Raw genomic sequence first — 27,554 nt, forward strand, 5'->3', positions numbered from 1 at the left:
GAATGTTAGATTTCTACATGCTGGTCAGAACATCTAGGCCAGCTTCTGGACAGTGTGGAAAACATACACTTCCCCTTGCAAAAGGATGTAGTAATAGCAGATGGAGCCATTCTGGGCATTCACCCAGTCATTCCTGGTGGCATTGTATCTAAGCAAACACACTGTCTCAAGGACCTGCTACTATTATCCCTCCTTCCTATCTCTCCCTGGCACCAGCAGTGTCTTAATGACACACTAGCTTTTATGCTTTATCTCTGGGATTCTGATTATCATCCTATGCTGGAGACAACAACTATTTTTGATCCCAATCATATGGATACAAAACAGCCAAATTATTTTCTGATGTTACATATGCAGAGCACTGGTAAACCCAGAGGGTTTTGTAATGTTGAGGGCCCCATCTTGCACAATTTATTCCTAGAAGTAGCCTTATTTCTGTCCATGTCAATAGGACTGTCCTTGCTTGAGTAAAGGTTGGAGAACTGGGCCTTTAGCAAGCTATATCCAACATGATGCCAATTCTTCATTTTTAATTAAGGAAGGATTATCCCTCACCCAACCCCCAACTGTATGGGCTTTATTAATGTATTTATTAAATAAACATGAAAATATTAAATTTAGCTATAACAGATTCTGCCCAGATGTCAGAGAAACTATTTTCTGTAATCAGCTGGCTGCTGTATTAAAGTCTCTCATTCCAGAGCTAATGCTGAAAAGGAGGCAGCGTTGCAAAGCAGTCAAACTACAGGACTTTAGGGGTCAGGAGAAAGCAGTTGTATCCTGAGCTCTGCCCAGTTTCACTATGTGACCTTAGGCAAGCTGCTTTTCCTCTCCCTCTGGGGACAGTGATACCTAACCCTTATTAAAGTACGTTCAGATCTGAGGAGAGAAAGTGCTCTGTCAGTGCTATTCATAGCACAGGCAGATTTTTAATATCTCCCTCCCTCTAGCAATTAAGAGTTTGCTGAATTTCTCTGGAGTCAACATTTTTTAAAACTCGTCTCCATTCACGTTGACCCAGATGCTTGGGACTGAGGTGTTTGTGAATCAGGCAACCAGATCTGGCTTGGGCAAAGGGGTGCACTTCAAGATAAGTGTGGGAGCTGGTGGAGTTGTAACCAGACATAGTTTTATTCAGTGGTACAGACTATAAGTGGTGTGTGTGTAATTTTTAGCCTTTAAAACTCCCCAATCTTTAAAACTCGTGATGACACTTCCAAAAAAAACCAGGGGCAAAGCCAGCCTCCAGCAGCCCTTTGCCCAGGTAATTCTCAACCCAGGAAGATGGATGCCACATAAGGGCATCTTCCTAGGCTGAGGTTCAGCCTCTAATGTCAGGACTTGGCCTTTGCCTCTAGAGTCATGGCTTAGCCTCTAGGCTTTGCCTCTAGTGTCATGGCAGCTGTAGCCATGGGGAACTGCCTTTTTAAGTGCTGGGTGAAAGGCCACTTCTGATTGGGGCAAGCTGATTAATGAACTAAGACCTCCTGTGATTGGCTGGGCAGAGAACAAAGCCATAGCCTTACCAGCTGAGCAGACCAAGGAGTTTGTTGCTGGGTAACAGTATACACAGAGTCCAGCCTGTTCCTTGTACTTCTGCTATGTGCTGGGGGGCTCCCAGCTGCCCTGATGCTCCTTCTCCTCCTATAGACACTCTCCAACCATATAAGAAAATTCAGTGGATCAGGAATAAGCTCCTTAGCTGGGTTTGTTTAGCCTCTGCTACTAAGAGTTCACCAGCTCTGTGTGGTGCTTTTAGCTCTGACTGACCATTTTGGATTTCAGCTCAAGGCCATTAGCCTCTTTAAACTCCATGCAAACCCTTTAGAAATTATGTGCACAAGCCACTAACCGCTGTGAGGCAGGAATTAGAGTGGGAGGATCACCTGCCCTTTTGGAAGACGACAGCCTCCGTGAAGCAAGAACTATATTGTGGGGGAAGGTGAGAGAGAAAGAGTCCAGCACTAGTTCTCTTATTGCTATGCATTCCAGAGCTTACTTCTTGTTGGAAAGAGAATATCTGGAGTATAAAGAAGCCAACATTTTTGTGAGTAGTATCTTTATATATTTCCAATATCTAAGCTGGGTATAACTAATTAACATGCAACTGACATCTTTTTTACATCCTGAACCTAGCTTTCCCTCATTTTGTGTCAGCATCCCTTCCTGCTAGGGTGACCAGATGTCCCGATTTTATAGGGACAGTCCCGATTTTGGGGTCTTTTTCTTATATAGGATCCTATTACCCCCCACCCCGTGTCCCGATTTTTCACACTTGCTGTCTGGTCACCCTACTTCCCACACCCCTTCTCAACACAAGAAGTAAAACCACAAAATTATATACAGAGTATGTACCTACGGTCTTGACCAGAATTGCACTTGGGCAGCCAGCCAGTCCCACCCCTTGCACCAGTGCATCTACATTTCTATTTTTAGCAAGCTAGCTTGATCAGAGGTAGTGCAGGTATGTCTACTTGAGCTGGAACCTACACCTTGCAGCTCCAGTGTAGACATATAATTCTTGGGTGGTGGTGGTAGTTTTTGGGAGGGGGAGAATTGGAGGGGGGAGATTAACCCTAATATCTTTAATTTTCAAAGTTAATTCCAAAGATCATCAGATGTAATTTAATGACCTAAAACTGTACATTGTTTCATAATAGTGGAGCTTTATTCTTTTGGGATTTCATTGGTAATTAGAGGAAATGTAATAAGAATCCAAATGGAGGCCCTGATACTACAGTCCCCATATGCATGCAAAAATCCCGCTGACTTCTGGTTAGCATCACATTGTTTTTCTAAGTGCCCCATTGGTACTTTTCCAGTGTGCACAAAAAAACCTTAAGGGAACTTGGGAAAGGAATTTTGGTGTCAGAGTCCACCAAAATTCAAGTGGCAAGTGAACTACTTAACAAAAATGTAAAACAAAATATTCATGTGGACTGGCTGGCTCTGGGACTGAAAACTAATATGTAGTAGAGTCATTTGCCTTTAAGCAGACAGTTCAAATCTAGTGCTAGCTGGTGATGCTTGACTGTTATCTTTTTATAAAAATGTCACCTACTGTAGCAATATGCTGTATTTCCTACCCATCCACGTTTCCCAAAAAAGCCAAGTTGAAAAGGACTATGACCACATTATAACCTAACAAAAAAATAAGCATATATATATATATATGCTTATTTTTTTGTTAGGTTTCATAAGAATCCTTCATGTTTCCACGTAGTATTTTCATGCATCCAAGGGTCTCAAAGTGCTCTAGAAACATTAACTAATTCTCACAACTCTTAATTTTAACTTAAAAAGTAAGCAAGTATTTTTTAACTGAACATATCGAGTTCATCACGTTCCACACTTTATCTTCTTTTTCTACCTTTGTTTTAGGGCATCTTTGTCATTCCTACAAAGGATAATTTGCTGGAATGGCTAGCTGAAGTCCAGGGACTCAAGGATTCTCTTTGGGAAGGTAACATATAAAGATTTTACTATGCCATGTGATTTTATAAGTGTAGTGTGTATAATGTTATGTCTATCCATCCATCCTTCTGGCTATTTAAAAAAAAATTGATAATGCAAACAGTTTTAAGACAACATACAGAACTTGACTGGTTTTTCATTATTAGCTGCACATTAGTTTTCAGTACCCCTCCATAACTACATTAATACTTTGTAAATTATGTTTGTTGTTAATCAATGTACAACAAAGTGAATATTTTACAAAATAAGGGATGGAATTTTCATAGGAGGCATTGAATTTCAAATCCCAGCCAAGAGACTTGTGTCTCAGGAAATCACTAATAACCGCTTTATCTGTAGATGGTTGACTCTTACTCAGCACAGGTAGAGTAACTAGTGACTGAAAGTTGTTACCCTCTGACAGCAGTTTGGTGGCCATAGTCCTACCCTATTAACCAGACTGTCCACATTAAAAAAAACAAAAACCTACTGGTTTTGGTCCTGACTGATTTCCTTTAAGGCTGTTGATAGAGGGTTCAGGCTTGCAAAATGCTGAGCTACTTCAGCTTCTACTCAACAAGTGTTATTTTACAGGGGTGCTAAGCACCTTACAAAATAGAGTCCAGAATAAAGAAGGAGTCTAACCTCCCCGCTCACCCCTAGCTATGGTCCTTCCAAAACAACACTGAGGTACACTGATGTGGTAATATGGGGAAGCTTACCCTATGTCAGGACTGGATTGAGGCAATTATGAGCCTTAGGCACACCATGGCATGGGGCTCCCTGTGGCTTCATTCCCACAGTCTGGCCCTCATACCAGGACCCTTCTCCCTACCTTGAGAGATCAAAGAAGGGATATGAAACAGACTTTTATCCCCAGGAGAAGCGGCAGGGGCCCTCACACTTATCAATGGTAGCAGGGTATCCCCAGAACTCAGTGACTCCATCTTGAGACACATCAAGCAGTTCCCACTTCTCAGACTATCTGCAGCAGTTACAGTCAGGTCATGTTTTCAAGGGTTTCTTTGCAACCCTTTGAAGAGCAGAAACTAACTTTTTTAACAAATGAAAGCTGAATCCAGGATGTAATCCCATTAGTCCAGGAATTGGGACAATAGGCGTAGGTTTATAGTGCTTCTGCCTTACCCCAGCCCTGCTGTGCCGTGGCACATCGAGTATCTGTTCTGTGAATTGATTTCAGCTTCCAGACCTGTTTATCTGACATTCTTCAATGCTACTAAATTCAATTGATTATGATAATCCTGCAATCCAATAAGTGTACGTATAATTGGCGTTTTTATCTAATGTGAAGCATCCTGCTTCACCTGTTGTTTTCCAGAACTTGTTAACATTAGCACAAGGAACACAACTTTCAAAAACAAAACAAAACAAAAAACCTATAATAACAAAGCCTTCATTGGACAAATGCAACACAGATGTGCTTGTTAAATACAAGATAGTATTTTAGTTAATACCAATCTCTTTCTCATAATAGGGGCTGTTCTCCAGCTGTCAATAAAGTACACTGAAGAGTACAATAGTGTCCCTCCAACTCTGATATTTAACACCATTCCATTCCATCCCAATGGTAAGGACCATGTGAGAAATTATCTGATCATGTAGTTAGATATTTCAGATACTTGTTTAGCTTGACTTTTATTTCCCTGCACTATCATTGCTCCAACAGAAACCTTGTTCAAACCCTCCCAAAAACTGTGTGCAATTTTCAGGCACAGGATTCATAAACCATGTCTAAACCATGCATTTGAATGCTCAGGTTGTCCCACGGGTGCATAAATCTTCATTTTCTCCATTGCCCGAATGCCCAAATGCAGGATTCATTGATTAAATGTAGGATTTGGGTCTTAAGACTCACATATTTGAAAACTGGGCTTTCTCTGGCCACAGCATGCCATTAGGGAAAATGCAAGCACATGTCCCTTCCTAGATAGAAGAGAGAGTGTATGCTACTGAAGCAGGAGCTCCTGCTTGCCCTGTGTCCTGCATAACTTCCCATCCTGCACAAAGTGAAATGCAAGAAAGAAGTCTACATAGTCAAAGGCTGTGTTAATAAAAGCTGAGTAGACAGAGAGGATCATAGCTCACATTTGCCAAGCATTACAGTGCCCAGCCAGTACCTGGAACAAAGTTGTTTAAATTCCCCTATACCATTCTATTGTAATACAGCACATCACTCTTACCAGAAGAGGTAACCTCCACAGCACTGACAGGCTGGCTCTTCACCTGGGTTTTGGGGGCATCTCTGGTGCTGTCTCTGCCTCAGGGTTTGGTGTACTAAAGAGATCTTGGCTGCCTAGGGAAATAGGTTTGTGGTCATGAATGGATTTATGGTCATTTTCACGCCTTCAGATGCCTTGGCCAAATTGTCCAGAACCCTATGCTGGGATTCATGGGTAGTGTCCTCATCAAAAATCCAGTACAGCTCCTCATAGTAAGGGCAGGTACTGAGAGCACTACCAGAGGTCCTGTTTGTGTCCCTAGTGGTGGTGTAACTCTGTCGGAGCTCCTTTGCTTGAGCACAACACTGGGCTTTGTCATGTGAGTGCCCCTTCTCCCATTCTTGTTCCGATTGCCACTTGTAAATCAATGTAACAGTGACTGCTGCTAAAATGGGACTGGACCTGTCCCTGTCCCCAGAGGGCAAGGAGATCCAGGACTTCTAGACAGGCCCACTCCGAAGCACAATGCATGGCTGCCATAATGGGAATGTAACTCTGGGAGTGTGAACTTGCCACAAGCTGAAATTGTAAAGGGGTGCATCTGAGTGTGTGCCAGCATTTAAAAGGAGGTGACATTGAGTCAAGCTGACCCTGAAGCAGTAGAGGACACACAGGTAAACAGATGTGAAGCAATGCAGTTTGGGATGGCAATTGGAGGACTGCCAGAAGTGATAGGTTTATCCAAAATCGAGATGTGTCCACACAAACCTTATACTAGTATAACTCATTTTGAAATAGTTATCTTGCTTTCAAAACAGATTAAGGGAAATGGGATTAAATGACAAATAAAGATTGCACAGGTAACCATACAGCTGGCATTTCCTAATTTTGAATGCTTGACTTTGCAATGTAAATATTCTTTTAACATACTTTTTTATGTAACTTCTATAATAAACTTTGAAAGAGAATTTTTTGTGGCCAGCTTTAGTCCTACACTTCATAAACTAGGGGCCAAATATTAGTCTCAGTGATACCTTTGCATCCCCAGTGAAAGGATACATTGGTGCTACTCAAAAGAGAGTTTAGCCCACAGTCTGATACTTTGGTGATCCAGTGCACTTCAGAAATAGAAAGCAAATTGCTTTGATGATCACTGTAAATCTGTATTATTATTTAGTACTTGAATTGCCGCTATGCCAAAGGCTCCACTCAGGGTTTTGGCCCTTTTATACAGACACCATACAAAAATAAAGTAAGAGTATAATCTAATTGAACAATCAGAGGGACTGTGGACAAGTGTGACAATGATAGAAACACCCAGTTACATTGATTTGCCCTATGCAACACCTAATTTAAAGCTATAAATAAATAAAACACAATAACTCTCAATAGTTCCTCTAGCATACAACAGCCATGTTGCTAAATTCTTTTGAAGTTACACAACAATTTTGTTCAATACAGTGGATCAACATTCCGGGAGACCTTGTATAGATTTTCTAGACAATCCTAAAGAGTGGAATGGAAAGTTAACGATGAGTAGCATTTTACTCGCTATCCAGGTAAGGAAGAGTATTGTAAATAACTCAATTTAAATCTCTTTCATAAAAGAAAATACTAAAATGTCCTTTACCTATATAATAGGGATTTCAAACTTGCAGATTGATTCTGTGATGTAGGATTATTCATTTGGTTTAAAATTAAAAATGCAAATGGCTGGATGGCTTCAGAGCCACAGCAAATATATTCTGTAGACCATCTTTTTTTAATAACATTAATTTATTTTTACTTCTATATTTGTTCCCTGGTGTCTCATTTAGCAGCACATTACTTCTGAGTAAAACAGATAGATGAATGAATGAGTACGATTGAAGCTGCTGCCAGCGCTAAATATTTTTGACCAGTAGCTACTTTGATCTTTTGGATTTATGCTCTCTTATCTTGAGTAAGCCACTGCTCAAGACATGTGTAATCTGCCTGATTCTCTGTACTTTTAAAAATACTTTAAAAATGCTGATAGCTCTACTTTTAAATTCCTGAATTATCTCATGGTCAAAGTCTTGATCATGAGTGTTGGCATAGGTCTTGAGATTAGTGAGTAACTCAAAGCAGCTACCTTCAGTTTTAACACACAGGCCTCAGTGTTTCAAATTTACTGCCTTTTCTTCCAAGAAAAAAATTCATACAGCCTTCTTCTTGGAGCAAGTCCTACCCCTTTTTAATGTCTTTACCATCACTATGAAGGATATCCTGCCTTCCACTCATGACTGAAAATGGCCCCCAGATGTATGCGTGATTTTTGTGGCCATCCTAATATTGGTTATGAGTAAAACAAATGGCAGTCATGTATCATTCATGGCTGTCTGCTTGGAATTATACAGAAATCTGATAGAAAACAGGAAGAAGGGAGCATAGGTTATGACCTTTTTTAAGAAAATCAAAATGAAGGGCCCAATCCCAATCCTAACAAAGCCGCAAAGTGGCCTCGTTTTTGCTTTGAATTTCACATACCAGTATGATTGTTATTAATTCATTGTAAAACTATTAAATCAATAATTTTGATGGATTGTGAGTTCTGTGCAGAATAGATGTTTTAGAGACCAATTTGTACACACTCTCCCCCCCCCCCAACCCGTGTTTATACCTTTATACAGGTAATGCTTTCTAATCCAGAACTGGAAAATGCAGTGAATGTGGAAGCAGCAGAAATGCTGAAAAACAACATATCCTTGTACAGACAAATGGTTATACAATGTGTTAGAACTAGCCAACACCTAGAAGGTAATACTGTACTTGCTTTGTTATTACCCATAAATAGAATTTTGTTTCTTTTAAAACTCCTTCTTTAAAAAACAGTTTATTGTATACTCAACAGTAAATTTATATTAGTATGATTGGTAATTTAATGTCAACAAACACCAGTTAGGGAATATGCTGGGCCAAATTCAGAGCAAATGTACACGGTCCTATAAATTACATGTTGGTGAGTGAGCGCCAGTGTAATTTACACAGTGATATTAGGGAAAGTCAGATTTGTTGCAGGAAGAGTAAGTAAGAGGAAGGGCATTAGATGAATCAGGGAGCCAGAGAGCAGAAATACTGCTATCCTTATCATGACTTGCCTGCCTAATATGAATTGTAGTTGCCTGGTAAATCTTCATGAGAATGGCATTTAGTGTGTTATGGTTATGCTATACAATGACGAGTCTGCAAAAGCAACTACAACTAGGGTAAAAATTGGGGCAGAATTTGGGTCAGTATATTTAATGTTATTGGTGCAACCAGGGCATGTGGCAGATATGAAAGGTGAGTACTGTGGCTGTACTTGCTCTCAATGAGCCAAATTCCAGTCCACTCTGACCACTGTATGCCACGCAGGTGCCACAAAGTGGCTGTATTCTGGCAATAATGGGTTGGTGCCTATAGGAAAATTTGCCTGTTGCAGAGGACATTGTTGCTGGTACAAAGCTATCAGAATCTGCTGCTGTTTCAGCTGCCTACCCAAACCTCTGGAGTACTGTGTGGGACAGCTGCACTCCTTTTGGCAGGGACAGGAGGAGTAGTGCACATGCAGAGGGGAAAGAAACCCAGTATCTGTACCATAGTGCAGATGTGGTGAGTTGTTCATTGTATCAGAACTGGGGGAAAATATAGGACCAGATCTTTATCTGATGTAAATCAACATAGCTCCATTGAAGTCAATGGAATTGAACCAATTTACAGGATCTGACTCATAAAGTTTTTTTAAAAAAATGTCCATCTTCTCCTTTGCAGACCTTTCTAGCACTGGGAAAGATGGTGCTTCTTCTCTGAAGTATTACTTGCCATCTGAAGCATCTTCTCGGGGCCATGTCAGGTAACAAGTTATGATGAACTAAGAAATCTTGGCCCCACTGAAGTCAAAGAGAGTTTTGCCTGTGACTTTAGTAGGGCCAGGATTTCACACCTATTGTGCTAGACTCACTCTAAATGCTAGTTCCTGGAGATAGGGTGGGGTAGATAGCATCAAACCCTAACACTAAGGGAATTCACAGGTGACCAGATACAATCAGATTCTGGAGTGGTGCAAAGGGGCCTGAATTAGGAAGAGAACCTGGCCCCATATGTTAACTTGAAATGTAACCTCAGAATTATTTCAGTGGTAATGTCATGCACAACTCTAGCACTATAGAAATAAATACAAAATAAAAACAATCTAGTGTATTCTAGAAAGAATTCATTGGTTTCCCTGTACTATTAAAATAATAAAATAAATAAATTATACATAAATATGTTTAATCTCCTGGAATAAATGTCATTGACTAGGTCAAACCAAAATATCACTTGACCTAACAATGACACAATTCCTGGCTATGCTCCTGTAGGTGAAGAACTCATTTCAGTTGGACATAAGACTTACTGGCAATAACTGTGAAGGCAACCACTTGCCAGATGTTTCCATAAGAAAGTTAAATAATTGGGAATATCCACTAACAGGAAAAAGAAAATAATTGCCCCTTTTGGGATATAGCTCTTAGTACAACCTGAGCCCAATGTTGCTCCTTCTGAAGTCATCCGTGGAAGTTTTGCTGTTAACTCCAATGGAAGTGGGATCATTAAGTTTTGCGTGAAATGCAGAGGATACTGAATCAGAACCATTACAAAAAGAATGAACAGTATTAGTTTGTCACCAACATATTATGGATCAATCCCACCTTCTTTGGACACCCAAAACTTCCATTGACTGAAGTGAAAGTTCTGGGTCTGGAATGGAAGGTACTAAGAGTCAAGGTCCATTATGGAATTATTTCCTTTTCAGGATATAGCTTTAAATATTGGTAAAAGCAAAACACGTCTGAAGAGCTGCTTTTGACATTTTACAGGACCTTAAAGGCTAGGGTGTGGCGAGAGGACGTCGGATAGATAAAAATAATAGTGGTCATTGAGCTCAAGGTCCATGTTTTCTCTCGGGCTGGTTTCCTGCCTCTCAACTTCACTCTTGCCTCCTGAATGTCTGACAGCAATGGGATTGTGGTGGTTTTCCTGGTTCACACGTACAATTATCTCTTGTTATTTATAACATTATATAGAATTACATATACTGATTTATTTGACTTTTTTGAGTGTAACTTTAGCGCCCTCATGGCCAAGATGGAGTCTGCTCTGCAGGCAGCTCTGGCCAAGAGAGAGCATGCACAGGAATGCAGCAGGAGAAATCCCTTCCACCCCAGGGGCACCTGTTCCAAAACCCCCAGAGTGAACACACAGATCCACAGGAAAAGTACAATGGATATAAGAAAGGGAAATATTTATTTACAGAGGGATGAGAGGAGAAATACAACAAGGGGAAATATAGGGGAGCAGTAAAACCGGGTTGCATCCAAACCAAGGCCCCACAGGCCCAGTGGTAGCACAGTCTGGAAGGACAGCAGTGTGCCTGCACACAGAGTTCAGGAGTCCTGAGCAAAGTTCCAGTCCAGTGGTAAGTCTTGGATGTTCCTGATCGTCTTCAGCATCAGTGAACTTTCCCCCAACAAACCCCTCCGGTGCCCTCTTCTGCCGCTCTCTGCAAAGCCACACAGAGCAACTACCTCCCCACTTAACTAGCTAGCAACCTCCCTCCTTGTTCCCAATGCAGAGTCACAAGCCCTAGTACTCACAGCCCCATGCAGCTCTGGGCAGCCGTGATACTGGCTCCAGCTCCGGCCTGTCCTCCTCATGTGATTCCTCCCTGGCACAGTGCTCCTCCTGGCTCCTGTCCTGGAGTGTCCCCGATCGGCCGCCTTGTTCTTCCCAGGCTTCAGATAGGTTCTCTGCTGCTTCATTTACGAGAGTCTGCAGGCTGCTGTCTCTCTCCCCCTCCGAGCTCCAGAGCCTCCCCTTTTTTCCTTTTTTCTCACTCTTCCCCTCTCATCTAGGAAAAAGATTTAAAGGGGCCATGGTCTCTAAACCCCAAAGGGGTTACATGAGGATTAAATTATAAAGATATCTTTATTGCAACAAGAGCACCTAGCACAAGACAATACAGTACATAATGAAAAGCCAAGCAAGACAATAAATTTGTGGTGTTCCAAGTCCATGTATTCCAAAAGCTGATGCTATCGGGTAGGATTCTCCAAAGCACCCAGTGTTGGCCTAACTGCTCTCACTGAGGGCTTGTCTACACTGTGCTTTAGTCACTATACATTTTAGTCCACACTAGCATGTTACACAACAACTGGCCTACTGGTCCACAGGACCCTGCTGGCGCGCACTAGACGTTCCCTACTGCATGTTAACATATTACTGTTTGAAATGGGAATACATTCACATGTACTAGGGATCATCTAGTGCATGCCAGCATGGTCCACGTAGGCCAGTTAGTGCATGACACATAGTGTGAACTAAAATTTACACCCCTCTGATGCAGACTAAAGCGACATGTAGACAAGCCCTGACACACAGGGTAAAACTCCCACTGATTTCAGTGAAGGCAGAGGTAGGCCGACACTGGGTGTCTGAACATTATTATTAGTAGCAGTAGTGTAGCAGCGCCTGCAAGCCCCACTCCCGGGCCAAGACCCTGTTGTGCTAGGTGTGGTATAGAGATAGAATGAAAAAGACAGTCCCTGCACCACAGAGCTAATAATCTAGGTAAAATCACCTCCCCCACGTTCAAACAAGAGTTTACTTAGCTACCCAAACAATTTTTTTAAAATGTGTAATGGCAAGCGAGGTAATGCATTTCAAAAGGCTAATTGATATTGAACAAAATAATATATTGTGGAGATATATTAGTATAAGGTCGCGACCAACCTTTTTTTCCCCTGATTTTTGGCCTTAACTCCCTCTTCTAAATGCCTCAAGTGAAATCTCTGTAATTGATGTCTAGTATAAATGGTCTTTGACCCAGAACCAAGTGGTCTGACATGCTGTTTCTGAGACATGTCACTAACAAAAAAGATGTCTTTTTCTCTTTTTCAAAACTATTTTCATGGTTTTTTATGTTATTTCTGAGGCAGCTGGCCCATGAAACCCTACTCTTGTCTTTATTCTAGAGTCTGTATAGAGATTTGAGGTGAAATCTTGACTCCACTGAAGTCAATGTTTAAACTCCCATTGAGTTGAGTGGGGCCAGGATTTCCTCTTGAGCTTAATCCTTGGTATAGATGAGGGGATGAGGCTGCCTGGGGACTGTATTAGCCTTGGTGCAAGTTAGAAGTGAGCGCAGAGTTTAACTGAGAGGAGTATTTGGTCTAGTGTGAGTGTGAATAAACCAGATAGTAATGCAATTAATAGTTCAAAAATGCAATATTTAAATAACCATTTTGCTTCATTTATATTGGCTATATGTGTAATAGTTTTGAGACTAAAGATATAGCCATAAAACATATAAAGAGAGTTTTAAAAAACTCTACCCTGCGTTGTTTGTTGGTGGGGTATGATAGCTTTTTAGAAGGTATATATTCCTTCCCTATTAGCTATATATTCTCTTAACCAGATCTGCTTTATAAATAATCAGAAAATTGGTTCTTTTCTGCTAAACTAATGCCTGGAAGGGGCTGGGGGGAGGGGGAGGGCAGACTATGAAAATAATCCATCTGGTTGTCTCATAAACTGATAACATGTAAACATAGCTAAAACGTCTTTAAAATATTAGTGTTTGCTCTTGTTTAAGCTGGCTGCTTTACACACTAGTGACTGTATATCTCTGTCATTTGCGAGCAGCCAGTAATGCAATAATTTAAAACCCTTTTAATTCATTCTGTTGTTTTGTGGAAGGTTATGCATGAAAATCTGTGTTTACTACCAAATTGTCTGATCACCAGAAACTTTACTATGCGTTTATGTTTTCAGAAGGATTACAACCATTTCGTTTGAAGATTATCACAGGATGTGGTCAGGAATAGCCACATCAAAAGCAGCAGAACATTTTAAAGCCCCATGTAAGATGATATGCCTGATTTAGTAAAATTAAACATAATGGTCCTGATTCTTCTCTCCTGCTGGATTTACACTAGAATAACAACTTTGACTTTAGTGGAGTTGTTCCTGATTGTGAGATCAGAATCAAGCCGTATATCTTAAGCGTCCACAAATTAGGGTCAAATCCTCAGGTGATGTAAATTGACATAGCTGCAATGACTTCACTAGAACTATGTCAGTTTACAGCAGTTGAAGATCAGGCCCTTATTCTTATTTATTATTGCACTGTCCTAGGAGTCCCAGTCATGGACTCTGCCTAGAACAGCGGGTCCAATGTTCAAAGATGGAACAAAAAGAAGATCTCTGCCCCCAAGAACTTACAATCTAAGTAAGTTCTTGTTAGGAAGTTTGGGAACCTGGATTTGTATGGAAGAAAATGTATTAAGCAGTTATTAGTGAAGTGTATACAATTATGATGAGTAGAAAAACTTTTTGGGAGGAGGATAAGATCAAAACAAAACAGATGTGAACTATGGCCAACACAGTGCTCTGATGATAATGCGGTGTTCCACCACCAAAGGATGTTGTAACTAAGTTACCAGCACGCTTGGATGCATGACAGTGCTTTAATAGGATTTTAGGGGGATTACTTATCGGAGGCCTGGTCTACACTACGCGTTTAAGTCGATTTAAAGAGCGTTAAATCGATTTAACGCTGTACCCGTCCACACTACAACGCCATTTATATCGATATAAAGGGCTCTTTAAATCGATTTCTGTACTTCCACCTGAAGAGCAGGAGTAGCGCTAATTCGATATAAGATATCGGATTAACGGTTAGTGTGGACGGACAATTGAGCATTATTGGCCCGGGGCGGTATCCCACAGTGCACCACTGACCGCTCATGGACAGCAATCTGAACTCGGTGCAGCGGGCAGGTAACAGGAAACCCCGCTGAGCTTTTGGATTAAGCATTGTCTGGTTTGCCCAGCGTGGAGTCTGGTCAGCACGTTGGCTGATGCAGTCTCAAATCAAAAGAGCTCCAGCATGGACCGTATTGGAGATACTAATCTGAGCAGCTGGTAAGGGAGACAAATCTGTTCGTATCAGAGCTCCGTTACAGAACACGAAATGCCAAAGCGTTTGAAAAAAATCTCCAGGATACACAAGCGCTGCGTGAACAAGCGGAACGGAACAGCCAGAGACCAAATGGACGTAATGGATGGAGGGGGTACGAGACTCAGCTAAGCCCACAGTCACAAGTCTTGAAAAAGTATTTGCCATTTTGGAGCTCCCAATGTCGTAGGTCAAACAAAGTGTCTGGCTGGTTTCAGGAAGAAGTCTAGTTTCTTCCCCACCTACAGTAAGAAAAGGGAAAGAAAATTTCTTGATATTCAATGTGCACCCATGTGGTATGAAGCTGCTGGTAGGTGCGATGCTGCAGCATGAAGTGCAGTACGTCCTCTCCCTCTCCTTCATCCTCCCTGTGGTTAGACGGTGATAGGATAGTAACCGGTTCATGAATATCTAACATTGACATCGAGGCACCATTGCGTACTCCCAGTAGATTAGTACAGAACGGCTAATAACGCATCTTCATCATTAGCAACTGGGGGGCTTAGCCTCCTCGCCTTTCCTGTGTAAAGATAAGATTCTGTTTCTGCTGACTGCATAGCAGCAGCATGCTGGGATCCTTTCGCCCCACTACCGCTAATTGCCTGCTGGATCTATCATCGGCCGGAGGCGCCTCCCCTATTTTAGTTCACTAAACACTCAGTGTTTCTTATTCTCATTTCTTTTTTATATTCATGACACAAATGGGCAGGAACGCACGTAATCCAGGAAGGTTGGGGGAGCGGGAAGCAACGGGTGGGTTGTGCACGGGGCCACCCCTGTGAATACTGACATGGAGCAGCTGTGCTCTGATACACGGTCCTCTAATACACGTGCCCCTTATGCTGGCAGACTGACTCTATTTTTACAAACATAAGGTAAGGGATGATCAGTCCATAGTGAGTCAATCCCATTTTGGCTTTTGCGTTGCACCCCGGCGATTAGCCGGGGCACTATAATAGCAGCGACAGTACAGAGGAGAGAGCTAACCATCAGTAGTGCAGTTTCTCGGCAGTAGACGGTATCAGACAAGACCGGTACTCATCGGCTACATTTGCAAAAGCAAGTAATGCTGCTGGTAGCGACGGGAGTATGCTCTCTGTCCGCATCCAGTAAACATACGTGGTGCGGAAAAAACAAAAAAGCTAACGGGCTCATGTTGCTGTGCGATGCGTCTGCCAGAAGCAATCCAGGAAACGGGCGAAAGGATTGTCAGCGAATGTTTCCCAGAGGAAGGAATGACGACGACATTTACCAGCACCACCGCAAGAATGATTAACCCAGAGACTCCAAGGGCGGGGAGATCTGGCGGAAACTATGGGAATAGCTACTGGAAGAGCTACCCAAACGTCAAACACTTCAGAAATCGCGTTAGCTCGGACCATGATCACACAAGCCGAATGCTGTGGCCTAGTGTGGCCGCATGAAATCGAATTTATACTATCAGTTTTATAAAACCGATTTTAGCTAATTCGATATTATCCCGTAGTGTAGACGTGGCCGGAGTTTCGGTCTGCAGGATCAGGTTTATATTGTTATTTATTATATGTTCTGTTCAAAAGAAATGTATGTCATATAAATACTATTTTATGTTCATGCATTTCAGTGGTCATTTTTGTCCTATTTTGTTGTTTTATTCATAATACTTTAAAAATGCACATATAGTGTTGCCATCCACCTAAGACAAGAGATCAAAATTTGCTCTCAATTACACTAGTGTTTATCAGAGTAACTCCACTAAGTTCCATGGAATTACTTCAAATTTACCCCATTTTAACTAAGGTCAGAGTCTGGCCCGGGGACCTTATTAATAGCAATTATGTAGTTGTTAATGGTTGAGGTCCTGATTCCATTGCAGTTGATAGCAAAAGTCTCGTTGGCTGTAATAGTGCAGGATTCCGCTATAAATTTCTCTAAGTCATGCATATGCTTGTACTACTCTGATATTTAATATTTCTTTGGGGAATGTGATGATTAGTGCATCTTTTTCTCTAACTGTAAGTTTCTGTAATTATGCCATTATAGTCTTTGAAGATCCAACATTTATAGGGAACTGCTGTGGCTGGAAGGCAAAAAATGTGAAAGAAACAGGAGAATGGGATGAGAATACGTAAGTGTCTTAAATCCACTGAGCTTAAATTGCTATATATTTAGACCCAGGGTCTTTGCATATGCAATGGCAACATTTGAACTGTAGTGCTTTTGTTATAGTTTCAGGCTGTTCATATTTGTACCCTATAAAATGTTCTCAGATTGTTGATAATTGTTCTGAACTGTGTCTTTGATTTTGAGGTTTAGGGCCAAATCCCACCCTGTGTTGTGTGGATGGTCTGAGGGTAGAGGGTATTGGGAACAGAAGCAGTATAGGATTGCTACCTAGTAATGTGCAAGAAAGTTCTAGGACAAGGCTCTACTAGAATTAAGATGACCAGATAGCAACTGTGAAAAAACAGGATAGGGAATGGGGGGTAATAGGCACCTATATAAGAAAAAGTCCCCCAAAACGGGACTGTCCCTTTAAAAGCGAGACATCTGGTCACCCTAATTAGAATGGATGCATGCTGCTTTTTTAGGGACCGGCAGTAAGGTGAGCCTCTTGAACCCCAGAATCACTCTGAGACTCCCATAGATTCTCCACCGCTTCCTTCCACCCTGCCAAACACAGCTCAGACAAGTAAAGTCAGCTGAGGATCTGGATCAAGGCCCTTAAATTTTGAGTGCCTACTCACATTTTTCTCTAAGTTCCCCTGTGACTGAAACCCTTTTTCCAACTGCGTTTGTAAGGAAAAGGCAAAGCAAAATGCAAGGTCATTGTACTGCCCTGTAACCTTTCAGATCAAACTGGACTTTCTCACTCCTTTTTATTGCTTCTGAAGCTTTACAGCAGGCCAAAAAGTTAGGAACCCCTTTTACCATTCAAATCTTATTTGCCTTCAGCATGAATTGGAAGAAAATGAACGGGTAATTTCAAGTTGAATTTGAAGGACAGCAAGTTCTTAACTCAAATTAAAAGCTTATTTTTCTTTCTGAAGAAACCTCTAGAATATAAGGTTAATTTTCCTTTGACATGACTTCCTTGTTTTATTTCCTTTAACAGAACTCCTTTGTTTTGTGTGTTTGATAATTGTTTCATTATGTAGTGCCACAGCATCTTCTATGACCCAAGAAAATATTCAGAAAAAACAGGAACTTGTCCTTTTAAACTCAGCTGTCCATTTTTGCATATGGTTTAACAGTCAGGAGTTGTTTCAGAAAACTTGTCTTTTTCACTGTCAAGCTTAGCACATTTTTCATGTTAGTTTCATAGGAGCTGGAAAGGAAATTACTGTGTGGTTTCTTTGGGGGGAGTGGATAGAGGAGGGAACCCATTGGTTTGAAATCTCACTGCCATCTGGTGGTAGGAGACCATGTACTTTTAACAGATTTTTTTTCTGTCTTTTAACTTCTGGGTTTGATTAATCACAGGCAGGTTCAAATGCCCGGAACCACGTTCAAACAGAGTTACCTCTCATACAGTATTCTTTCCCCAATTGCAAACAGCTCACAAAACATGTTTGTGCTTTAAAGCTTGCAATATGTCCTTCACTCATAGCATTGAGGAGGAAAGTAAGAGGCCAAATTTTCTGACGTCAGTGCAGAAACAACCTTAATTGTTGGCTATATAATAATATAGTTTGTTTTCTTATTAAAGTTGTAACTCATTTATGAACCATTATAAAGTAGATTGCAACACAATTTGTTTTTGTATAACACTATTCAGATAAAAATATTACAAGATCTTTCACAGCTGATTATATACATTCATTTACTACACTAGTGTGTCCGTAATTAGTGTTGAGTCAAATTCAGCTCTCGGTTACAAAATCTGGACTAACTCTGCTGAGCCTATGATTCACCCTGGAGTAACAGACAGCTGAATGTGGCACATCATCGCTAGATGAGATAGTTGCCAATTTTGGTCCAGATGAATTCCTGGAAGTTTCATCACATGATATAATCTTTAATTAAAGATTAATCTTTAATTCCTGGAGATTCCAAGGCAATCCTGGGGGGTTGGCACCCCACAGGGCAATGATACAGAGAGAATGGTTGGTCACAAGCGACACCCAGGTACACAATATGTTGTTTGTAATTTTAGTGATGTTATAAAATCATAGGCCAGAAAGCAGAGATGGATCTTGAAATGGCAGTTAAAGCAGCCAGAGAGTCAGGGCAGATGGATAAATCTTCTGATAGTGGCAGAAGGAAGATAGTGTGCAGGGACAAAAGTGGTGAACAATAAAGAATTAGTATCTGGAGGGCATGTGGAATGGCCTGGAGTGTTGGAGGATCTTGAAAATTAATGGTTAGGTTTTATGTCAGAGTGAAGTTTTCTGAAGATGAGAATAAAAGGAATAATGAAGTTCCCCAGCACACAGCTATAGGCCCCCCCGTTCAGCAAAGAACTTGAGCACAAGCTTTCAGCTGAGGATCTCAGAGTGCTTTACTAATTAATGCAGCTGCACAATTCCCCTGTGTGGCAGTTGACTCCATTACCTTCATTTTGTACATGAGGAAACTGAGGAAGCAGAGCGGTTACGTGACTTAATATGGTAATTAATGTGTAAAGATTGATCCTTTTGTATTTTTCCTCCTCTGATATGAAAAGGCATTCCAATCATGTAGACTAACTGAGCACCATTTCCTTTTTAAAATTCAGTGCCACTGGGTTACTTCACAAGAAAAAGTAAATAAAGCCAATACACGTCTACATATATATTTTTTATTTTTTAACTCTTCCTACCTGCAAACAGTGGTGCGATATTGCTAATCAAAAGCTAAAACCTTGTTTGCCACCTCGTGGCTGGAAAGAGAATGCATTGAACAAATGTTCTTTTTATGTAGTTGAACTTTCAATTTCATTTTATCCCAGATAAATTAAAAGTCCATTAACAGCAGCCCATTCTATAGCCTTTTCCCCACTGCAAAGGGATCATAAATGTTCCGGAAGGTATGAATATATCAAATATTCTCTACCAGCCAAGAGAAAATAACAAGACAGTAAGAAAACATTGGAGTGGCATCCTCTTATGCCTATGTTTTAAAGTACATCATACTATGATTGTAATTACTCCAACAGTTACTTACTCACACCCTTAGTTATATTCTAATGGTGCAGACAGAAAGTAGAGAGAAGTCTGAGACATTAACAATAGTAAATGAATCCTTGAGGGAAAATGTGAGTGTAGGTATGATGTAGCAGGGTACAATCCAGATTAATGAGTAGCTGTGCCACCCCTGCCCTGTACAATGCTTTGTGGCTCACAGCCTCCAGCACGTAAGTCACTCCCAGCTACGGCTCTCTGTGTGACGCAGCCAGCTAGCCACACTTGGTTCTTACCAGCCTTAAGGAACACCAGCCCCAACACATTCCCAGTCTTCAGTTTCCCCCCCAGAAACATGTCTTGTGCTGCTCAGCCCTCTTCTGGGCAGTGCAAATATACTGAATCAGTTATTCCTTTAAGGGAATAATATGCACACAACTTGTTACCCCAAATGGAGTTACCCAGAAACTTCAGCCTGAACAGACTATTTGTTTTATCTAAAACAGTAAAACAAAATTATTAACTACAGAGAGAGATTTTAAATGACTACAAGTAATGAGGCATAAAAGTCAGAAATGGTTACCAGGAAAATAAAGAGAAGACATTTATCAATGCCCAAGTTAACAAACTGTGTTAGATTCAAGCAAAGTTTCTCACCACTTGCTTCAGCAGATTACTGATCAAACTCTCAGGTCAGGACCCCTTCCCCAGAGTCCCATGCCTGCTTCCTTTGTCTCTTCAGGAACAGTGAATGTGATAGGCAGGGAAAGAGAAAAAGGTGCCGCAGGGTTTTTGTCCATCCTTTTATAGTTTCAGTCTCCTCTTGAAAAACATTTCCAGTTGAGACCCAGGAGGCAAAGAGTCTATATGGAAGGATATTCCCTCCTCTTTTTTTCCATCTGTCATCTCTTTTGCTTTGTTTTCATTCCTGCTTGATGATTCTGTTACCGCTTAAATGCAAATTAAGTAGAGCGTACATTCCTTTGTTTAGGACAGACCTGTTTGCCAACTTGTGTTTGGGCAATGTTGTCGCATTTGGAACATGTGTTAATAAGACTATACAGGGGAAGCTTATAACTTCACATACAATGTTGTCACACATATTTTATCAGGACAATACTGACCAGCAAATTATGAGTTTTTGGATGATATATTGCAAAGCGTACTTTGTACCAAGATTATTAAAATGGTGTGCAGGGTTTGAATGTAGTGGTGTATTCTGTTCCAGTAGGCCAGAAACAATTACTTTATAGAGTTGCACTTAATCCAGCCTTCCCATTGGACATCCCTTTACCTTTTCAATCCACTGCTTTGCACTTTCTGTCTCCAAATGTAACCTGTTTAAAATAGCAGGCAAGTTTTTTGAATGAGAAGACTGAAAGGGACATTGTCAGCTTAAAAATCATGCCATGTTGTAGAAATTCACGTTTTTGTACTTGTGTCACAAGTAACACCTCAAATTATTAAAGTGCAGGGAACCTTAAGTGCACACCAGCAGGTCTACGTGGACTAATTAATGCACAACCCGTTAGTATGCTTTAGAAATCACACTCTAGTAGAGTAGCATTACCCAGCCCGTGTAGACAAGCTGTTTTATATACATCTATAAGGCTCAGTTCTGCAAAGTGCCAAACACTCTGACCCTGATCTAGCAAAGCACTTTAGCACATGCTTAACTTTAATTATGCGAGTAATCCCATTGACTTTGGTGGAACTATTCACATGTTTAAAATTATGCATGTGCATTAATATAGTTCTGTTTCTGTTTACAGATACAATGCTATTGTCTCTCAACTCATCAGAAAGCAAAGGCAACAAACAATAGATGAGAAACTGTTAGAAATTAGGAAAATGGAACAAGATAACAACCTGCTTCACCAAACTCCAGGTAAAGAATCAGTACCATACTATGTAATGTTTCTGATATGTGCACGTAGAACCTGATTTACTGTTCACTTACACTGGTGTAAATCAGAATTAGCTCCGTTTTATTTTAAAACTAATGTGAAATTTAAATCAGGCCTGAAGAGTGTTGGCATTATGGACCCAATCCTTCTTCTGTTAAGGGTAAAACTCCAGTTGACATTGATGGAGCAATATCAGGTTCCAGGGCCGCCCAGGGGGAGTGGGGAGGGGCAAGTGGGGCAATATGCCCCGGGCCCCGCAGGGGCCCCCACGAGAGTTTTTCAGGGCCCTGGAGCGGGGTCCTTCACTCGCTCTGGGAGCCCTGGAAAACTCTCACAGGGCCCGGGCTCCTGGAGTTTCTTCCCACTCCTGGTCTTCGGTGGCAATTCGGTGGCAGGGGTCCTTCCACTTCAGGACCCATCGCCAAAGTGCTGGGTTTTTGGTGGCAATTTGGCAGCGGGGGGCCCCCGCCACTGAAGACCCCAGGCCCCCTGAATCCTCTGGGCAGCCCTGTCAGGTTCAAGGGCAGAAATTGTGTCTATCAGTATATGCCTGGATTCAAATCTCCTATGCCTTTGTACTAGTTGCAGTTTTTATTCTCTGTTGACCAAAGCATAAATGGAACTTGCATATGAACTTCCACACTTCAGTGAGAACTGACCAGGCACCTGATCCAAACCTCATTGAAGACAATGGGAATCTTTCCATTCACTCAATGGATCAGGCGCCAGATGAGAACCAAGTTTACAAGTCTGAGTCTCCTGACTTGCTCTAGTGAAAAGTAGGTGTAACTCCACTGAAGTGAATGACGTTTCACCTGTGTAAATGAGAGGAGAATCAGACTCTACATTTCTAGGATCAGGAATTAGGTCACATTTTCACTAGTAAAAGATAAACGACAGGCTCTTGATGAAATGGAGAGCTGAACCATAGCTGTTACATGTGGGAGTCAACAGAGTCCTAATGACACAGTCTTTAATACCCTGAGTGTGGTGGTGTGAATGACAGAAAGAACTTGTTCCTGGTCCAGGACAGAACAGTACTTTGTCCTGAGCCCGAGTCCCAGTGTAAGATGGGGGAGAAACTCCACATTTGATAGGTTGGAGGTTTGGTTTTAATTTGATGGCAGCTGATTAAAGCAATTGGTGATGTTAGAAGTAGTCCCAGTTTAGATGGGATAGTGCTCAGAGTTCAGAGGACAGAGCTGTATGATAAATGTGGTTTATCACATGATTCTGCCATTTTTTCACATAGGTATCGTGTGATTTATAGTATGTACAGTCTCTGCATACCCCTAGGAAATATGGATCCAGAAATCAGGCAAATTAAGATCTGCATTTTAAAAAAGAAAAATGTGACTGTGGCCTGTTTCAGAAAGGTTATTTGTACTTACCTGTTGTCTCCTTTCTCTTTATTAATATGTTCTGCTATGCATATTTCAAATCATCGATGTGCCTGGTCCAGTACCAAAAAGTCAAGCAGCAGGTGAAAAGAGACCCCTCAGCAAAGAGGAAGAGCCGTGGGAGAGTGAAGTGGACAATCTAGTAGCCTGGACTAACACTCTTCGAACCAAAGGATTAGAGGATTAAACTGTGAGATCACACATACAGACACAGAAATACTTTTTTCTTACCATTTATCAAAAGACTTCTGTACCGTTCCTATGGGGTGAATCCTCAGTTCTCACTCACTCCTTATTCAGGCAAATTCCTATCAGCTTCAACGAGAAGGAGTAAAAACTGAGCAGGAATCTCAGTTTCACCTGTGTAAACTAGATTATTTGCTGATACCTGTGCCACCACATTGTCTGCAGTGGATTTGCTGTGGAGTTACCAGTTGGATCTTATTACATCTCTCTATTGGTGCTGCACAAGATAGAATAGACACTGCAGTGCACTCTCTTAGTTGTGTTCACTCTAGAGGAGTAAAAAATGGGTTGATCATTACAGACAGAAGATCTGCTCTCTCTGTATGTTTGGAATCAGATCTGTTAAGAAGAGACCATTTCTCCATAATCATTTTTATGGTCAAACCACACTTTAAGGTTCTGTCTTTAAGCACTCAGAAACCAGAAAATGGCAAACCTAATGTTGCTTTTGTAACCTTAACTCTGACCTTTCATGTTTATGGGATATGCTGCAGCCTTTAATATACGTGATCCCTGAACCAATGTTAGCGGAGAAAGGAGTGGATGTTGTACAGCTTCTGAGAAAGAACTTAATGTGTCTCTTAACACTAACTTTCTGGCTTATCAAAAGTGGCCTTATCTAGGTTATAAAGGTAGCTCAGTTTACGCCTACTGGTCTGATGGCTAACAGTCTGGTAAATCACAGGTATGTGAAAAAAGAAGGGAAGGATTCATAAAGGAAGAAATAAGGCCTATGGCCTTAATCCATGCTACCTAGATGTCAAGACCCAGTCAGGTTCTCTTATTTAGGTCAGCAGGGGATTTGCTGACTTAGGGACTACAGATTCAGGCCGATAAAACCGTCTAGTTTTTGGTGGCGCTTACAAAAGTTGTAGATTGTAAGCTGCTTGAGCCGAGGACTGTCCTTTTGCTCTGTGTCTGTATGGTACTGTGCCTAGTACTAGCCCTGACTGGGGCTTCTAGGGGCTACTATTATTTAACTAATAATAGTGGTGCACTGTGTGTCATAGGGGAACCTAAAGCCAGAGAAGACTGGTAAGGAGCACAAATGATAGTTTGGGGTGGAATCCATTAGAAATGTCAATTATTTGGTAAACTGAAAAATATTGACAATCTAGTACATCTTCTCCTCTGTACAATGAGGATAATAGACTTCCCTACCTCACAGGAGTGTTGTGAGGATAAACACGAGCTATTGTTAGGTGCTTCGCTATTACAGGGAGGGTGGGGAGCTGTGATGAGGCAGATAGGCCCAACACTGGCAACAAGAGGGTTAATGAGAGCCTAGGGAGCCAATGAGCCCCATCCTACTACGCTGGCAGCAAATGTGAAGCATGAAGAGGGGAGTTAAAAAGAGGAGACCTAACTCCCTCAAATCTGCTTCTCCTGATGTGAGAAGCCTGGCTGCAGCCCAGAGACTGAGCTAGCTTGTCAGTCAGACAAGCCCCATTAGAAGTGACGACCAGACCCTGGCAGATCAGCCGAAGTATGGACTGGTTTGAAGACAAGCCCTGAACAGAAGGGAGGGTCCCACTGAACGTTCATCAGAAAACCCTGTTTTGAGCTGTGATTTCTTATTCCTGATTTCTTTTGGACCTCAGCAGCCTGGAAGGGGTAGGTCTGAAGTGTGCCTTAGCTGGAAGGACAGCTGGCCTACAGTCAAAGACCTGTGGCTGGGTGAGTCATGCCCTGATGGGCCATGAGGGCACGCCACAGAGCCCCGCCCAGTCAGAGGGGCACTGTAAGTACCTAAGATAGATGGATAGTGTACTCAACTGGGACGTAAATGACCTGGGATCTCTTCCTGGCTCTGCTGCTACCTATTGCATGCTGTGGACAATTCACCTCTTGGAGTCTTTGTTTCCTGTCCCATCCCTTGTTTGCCTTTTCTGTTATGATTGCAAACTCTTTAGGGTGGGGTCTGTGTCTCTCCATGTGTTTGCACACTGCCTACCTCAAAGGGGCTCTGATCTCATTTTTGGTCTCTAGAGATCTCTAAAAATGCAGGCATTTAAGTTAAAACTTAAAAGAAAATTATTGTATTGTTTCTAAGACAAAAAAGCACACATTTGGAACTCCCCAATGACTTTCGTAAACTATAGGCTTCCTTTAGAAGAGCTAACATTTCTGTTTAGTGCATTTGATAGCCTCTATTTACTTAGGAAGTTTCATGAGTTCTGAGATCACCCATCTTAAACAAGGAACATAGCTGTGGGAGGAACAAAGTTTCAAGCTGTGCAGAGCTACACATACACATCTGGAATGATTTACAAACTTTTTTGCCGAAAATAATATAAATATTTCCACACACTGCAGTCAAAGGACAAGGAATAGTCCTGGAAAAAAATTAGCCCCAGCAGACTTGCATTTGAGGAGAGGGGAAGGTCACTGTTGCCCTGATGTTGACATGTTCATTCAGACAACTCTGTACATGGCTTTAGAATGCAGAGGGTTACAGGACTGTGTGAAGCTGTAGTTAGAATTTCAGTTTGTGAATGCACATCTTATTTTAATCCTGTTGACCATATGTGAAAAAATGATCTCAAGCAACAATTGCATTCTATAATTTTCAGTCTAAATCTAGCCCCAATGTTTCCAGCATACAACATGTCAGGGCTCTGCATTGCAAGTTTGAGAGGTCCCTTAAATTTTGGATCAGATTTTTATGAGCTTTTGTGCATGACCTTTGCTTCGTATGCCATATGTTGTATGGGAGGTGTTCTCCCTACAATGCACGTGCGCGATGCTATGCACTCATATCAAGTCTATCTGTATTGAGGAGTAATGGGATACCCAATCAGTTGTGCATAAAGAGAGAAATTTGCTAATTCATTGGTTTATCTACATGCATTAGATACAGATCAGCCAATAATACTCTTTGGACCCATTTCTGATTATACATGCATTGGCTTTACACCGATATAATGCTAGAGGAATTACTTCAGATTAACACTGGTAGAAGAACAATCAGAATCGGGCTCTCTGGTTTTGCTTTTAGTTTTTTTTTAACGCACAGTATCCTCTAGATGGCGCTATATTACTATGTAATACACAAACAGTTGCATCCTCTTCAGAGGGATCTGCATTTTAATCTGTCTGTTTTTAGTGACATCTTGGGTGTTTCTGTCTTTAATTGTTTATAACTATAACTCCTTAGCTATTTATTAGAAACAGTGTATTCTTTGGTGTGGGAGAATGTTTAATGCAGCATAGTGGAATGTCTTTGTGACAAAACTTCTGTTGTGCTTTATCATGGCAAGTAAAGAAAGTTGATCACATGCATGTCAGTTCCCTTATGTGTGCTCTCTCTTTTAGTAAAGTTTCACCCAGTAGGAGCATCGGATTCAAGAACACTGGCAAAAGTTGTATATAAAGGCAGCACTATATTTTCATGTAGGAGCTGTTAAATGCATACTGTGTATGCGTGTGCAACCACTAAAAAGTTGGGAGAGAAACCAAACATCATGGTGATGAGCATTATATAAAAGCATTGAGAGAAAATCCATGACTCCTGCTGCAACCACATTAAAGGGGTCATCAACAGGATAGGAAAAATACAGAGGAGGGACACATCCCTCCTCATTATCCTCAGTAGATATATCTATGACTTCAAGTATCAGGAGGTAGCTGTGTTAGTCTGTATCCACAAAAACAACAAAGAGTCCGGTGGCACCTTAAAGACTAACAGATTTATTTGGGCATAAGCTTTCGTGGGTAAAAAACCTCACTTCTTCAGATCCATGGAGTGAAAATTACGTCTATGACTGTTTCTCTACATAGAGTTTGTGTGCAAACTAGCATGTATGGACCATCTACTGTCTTTAGGCTACGGTGTAATTCACACTGCTGTCAATGGGGGTTACCCATACAGGCCGAGAGCAGTGCAATGACCTTATGCCTCCTGCGCTGCTATACTTTCCGTGGTTGCATGCAGTGTTGTAGCCATGTCAATCGCAGGATATTAGAGAGACAAGGTGGGTGAGGTAATAATTGCTCCAATAAAAGATATTACCGCACCCACCTTTTCTCTCTAATACTTTCTGTGAGTCACACTGTGAGAACCTAACTTTGAATAGTATCTTGCATCATGAATAATCCCATTGACATCAGAGAGGCTACTTGTGGAGTAAGGTACTACTCATTGTGAATAAAGGTATCATGGTGACACTTTACATTAAGGGGACATTCAAAATTAGTTTAGAAAGAGTCAATGAATGATTAACATGCTAAATGTTCAATTGTTACAGAGTCCAACAAGTCAATAGATGGCTTATAACTATCCAGCACGT

General features: G+C 41.3%; 1 protein-coding gene across 2 annotated transcripts; it reads left to right on the forward strand.

The window, feature by feature from the left end:
* Positions 1 to 1,602: 1,602 nt before the first annotated feature.
* UBE2U (ubiquitin conjugating enzyme E2 U) lies at positions 1,603 to 27,068 on the forward strand. 2 transcript variants are annotated; one of them, XM_032795464.2, is made up of 10 exons: positions 1,603 to 2,047; positions 3,382 to 3,463; positions 4,949 to 5,041; positions 7,095 to 7,192; positions 8,285 to 8,411; positions 9,405 to 9,486; positions 13,446 to 13,534; positions 16,654 to 16,738; positions 21,485 to 21,600; positions 23,082 to 27,068. In XM_032795464.2, exons 1-10 carry the CDS (start codon positions 1,982 to 1,984, stop codon positions 23,204 to 23,206), a joined length of 963 nt encoding a protein of 320 aa, XP_032651355.1. In that variant the 5' UTR covers positions 1,603 to 1,981; the 3' UTR covers positions 23,207 to 27,068. The 2 variants fall into 2 exon arrangements, with proteins under 2 accessions (XP_032651355.1, XP_032651357.1); XM_032795466.2 differs by having other exon boundaries at positions 13,449 to 13,534.
* Positions 27,069 to 27,554: the final 486 nt, after the last annotated feature.

This window comes from Chelonoidis abingdonii, chromosome 7, assembly GCF_003597395.2.
Source record: "Chelonoidis abingdonii isolate Lonesome George chromosome 7, CheloAbing_2.0, whole genome shotgun sequence".
NCBI classification, from domain to species: Eukaryota; Metazoa; Chordata; order Testudines; family Testudinidae; genus Chelonoidis; species Chelonoidis abingdonii.

Bases quoted from the DNA above. Each gene is read 5' to 3' on its own strand.
- UBE2U (XM_032795464.2), top strand. From the start codon at position 1,982: ATGCATTCCAGAGCTTACTTCTTGTTGGAAAGAGAATATCTGGAGTAT. The intron at 7,193-8,284 runs GTAAGGAAGAGT...ACCTTTATACAG, and splicing joins GCATTTTACTCGCTATCCAG to GTAATGCTTTCTAATCCAGA. The intron at 9,487-13,445 runs GTAACAAGTTAT...TTATGTTTTCAG, and splicing joins TCTTCTCGGGGCCATGTCAG to AAGGATTACAACCATTTCGT.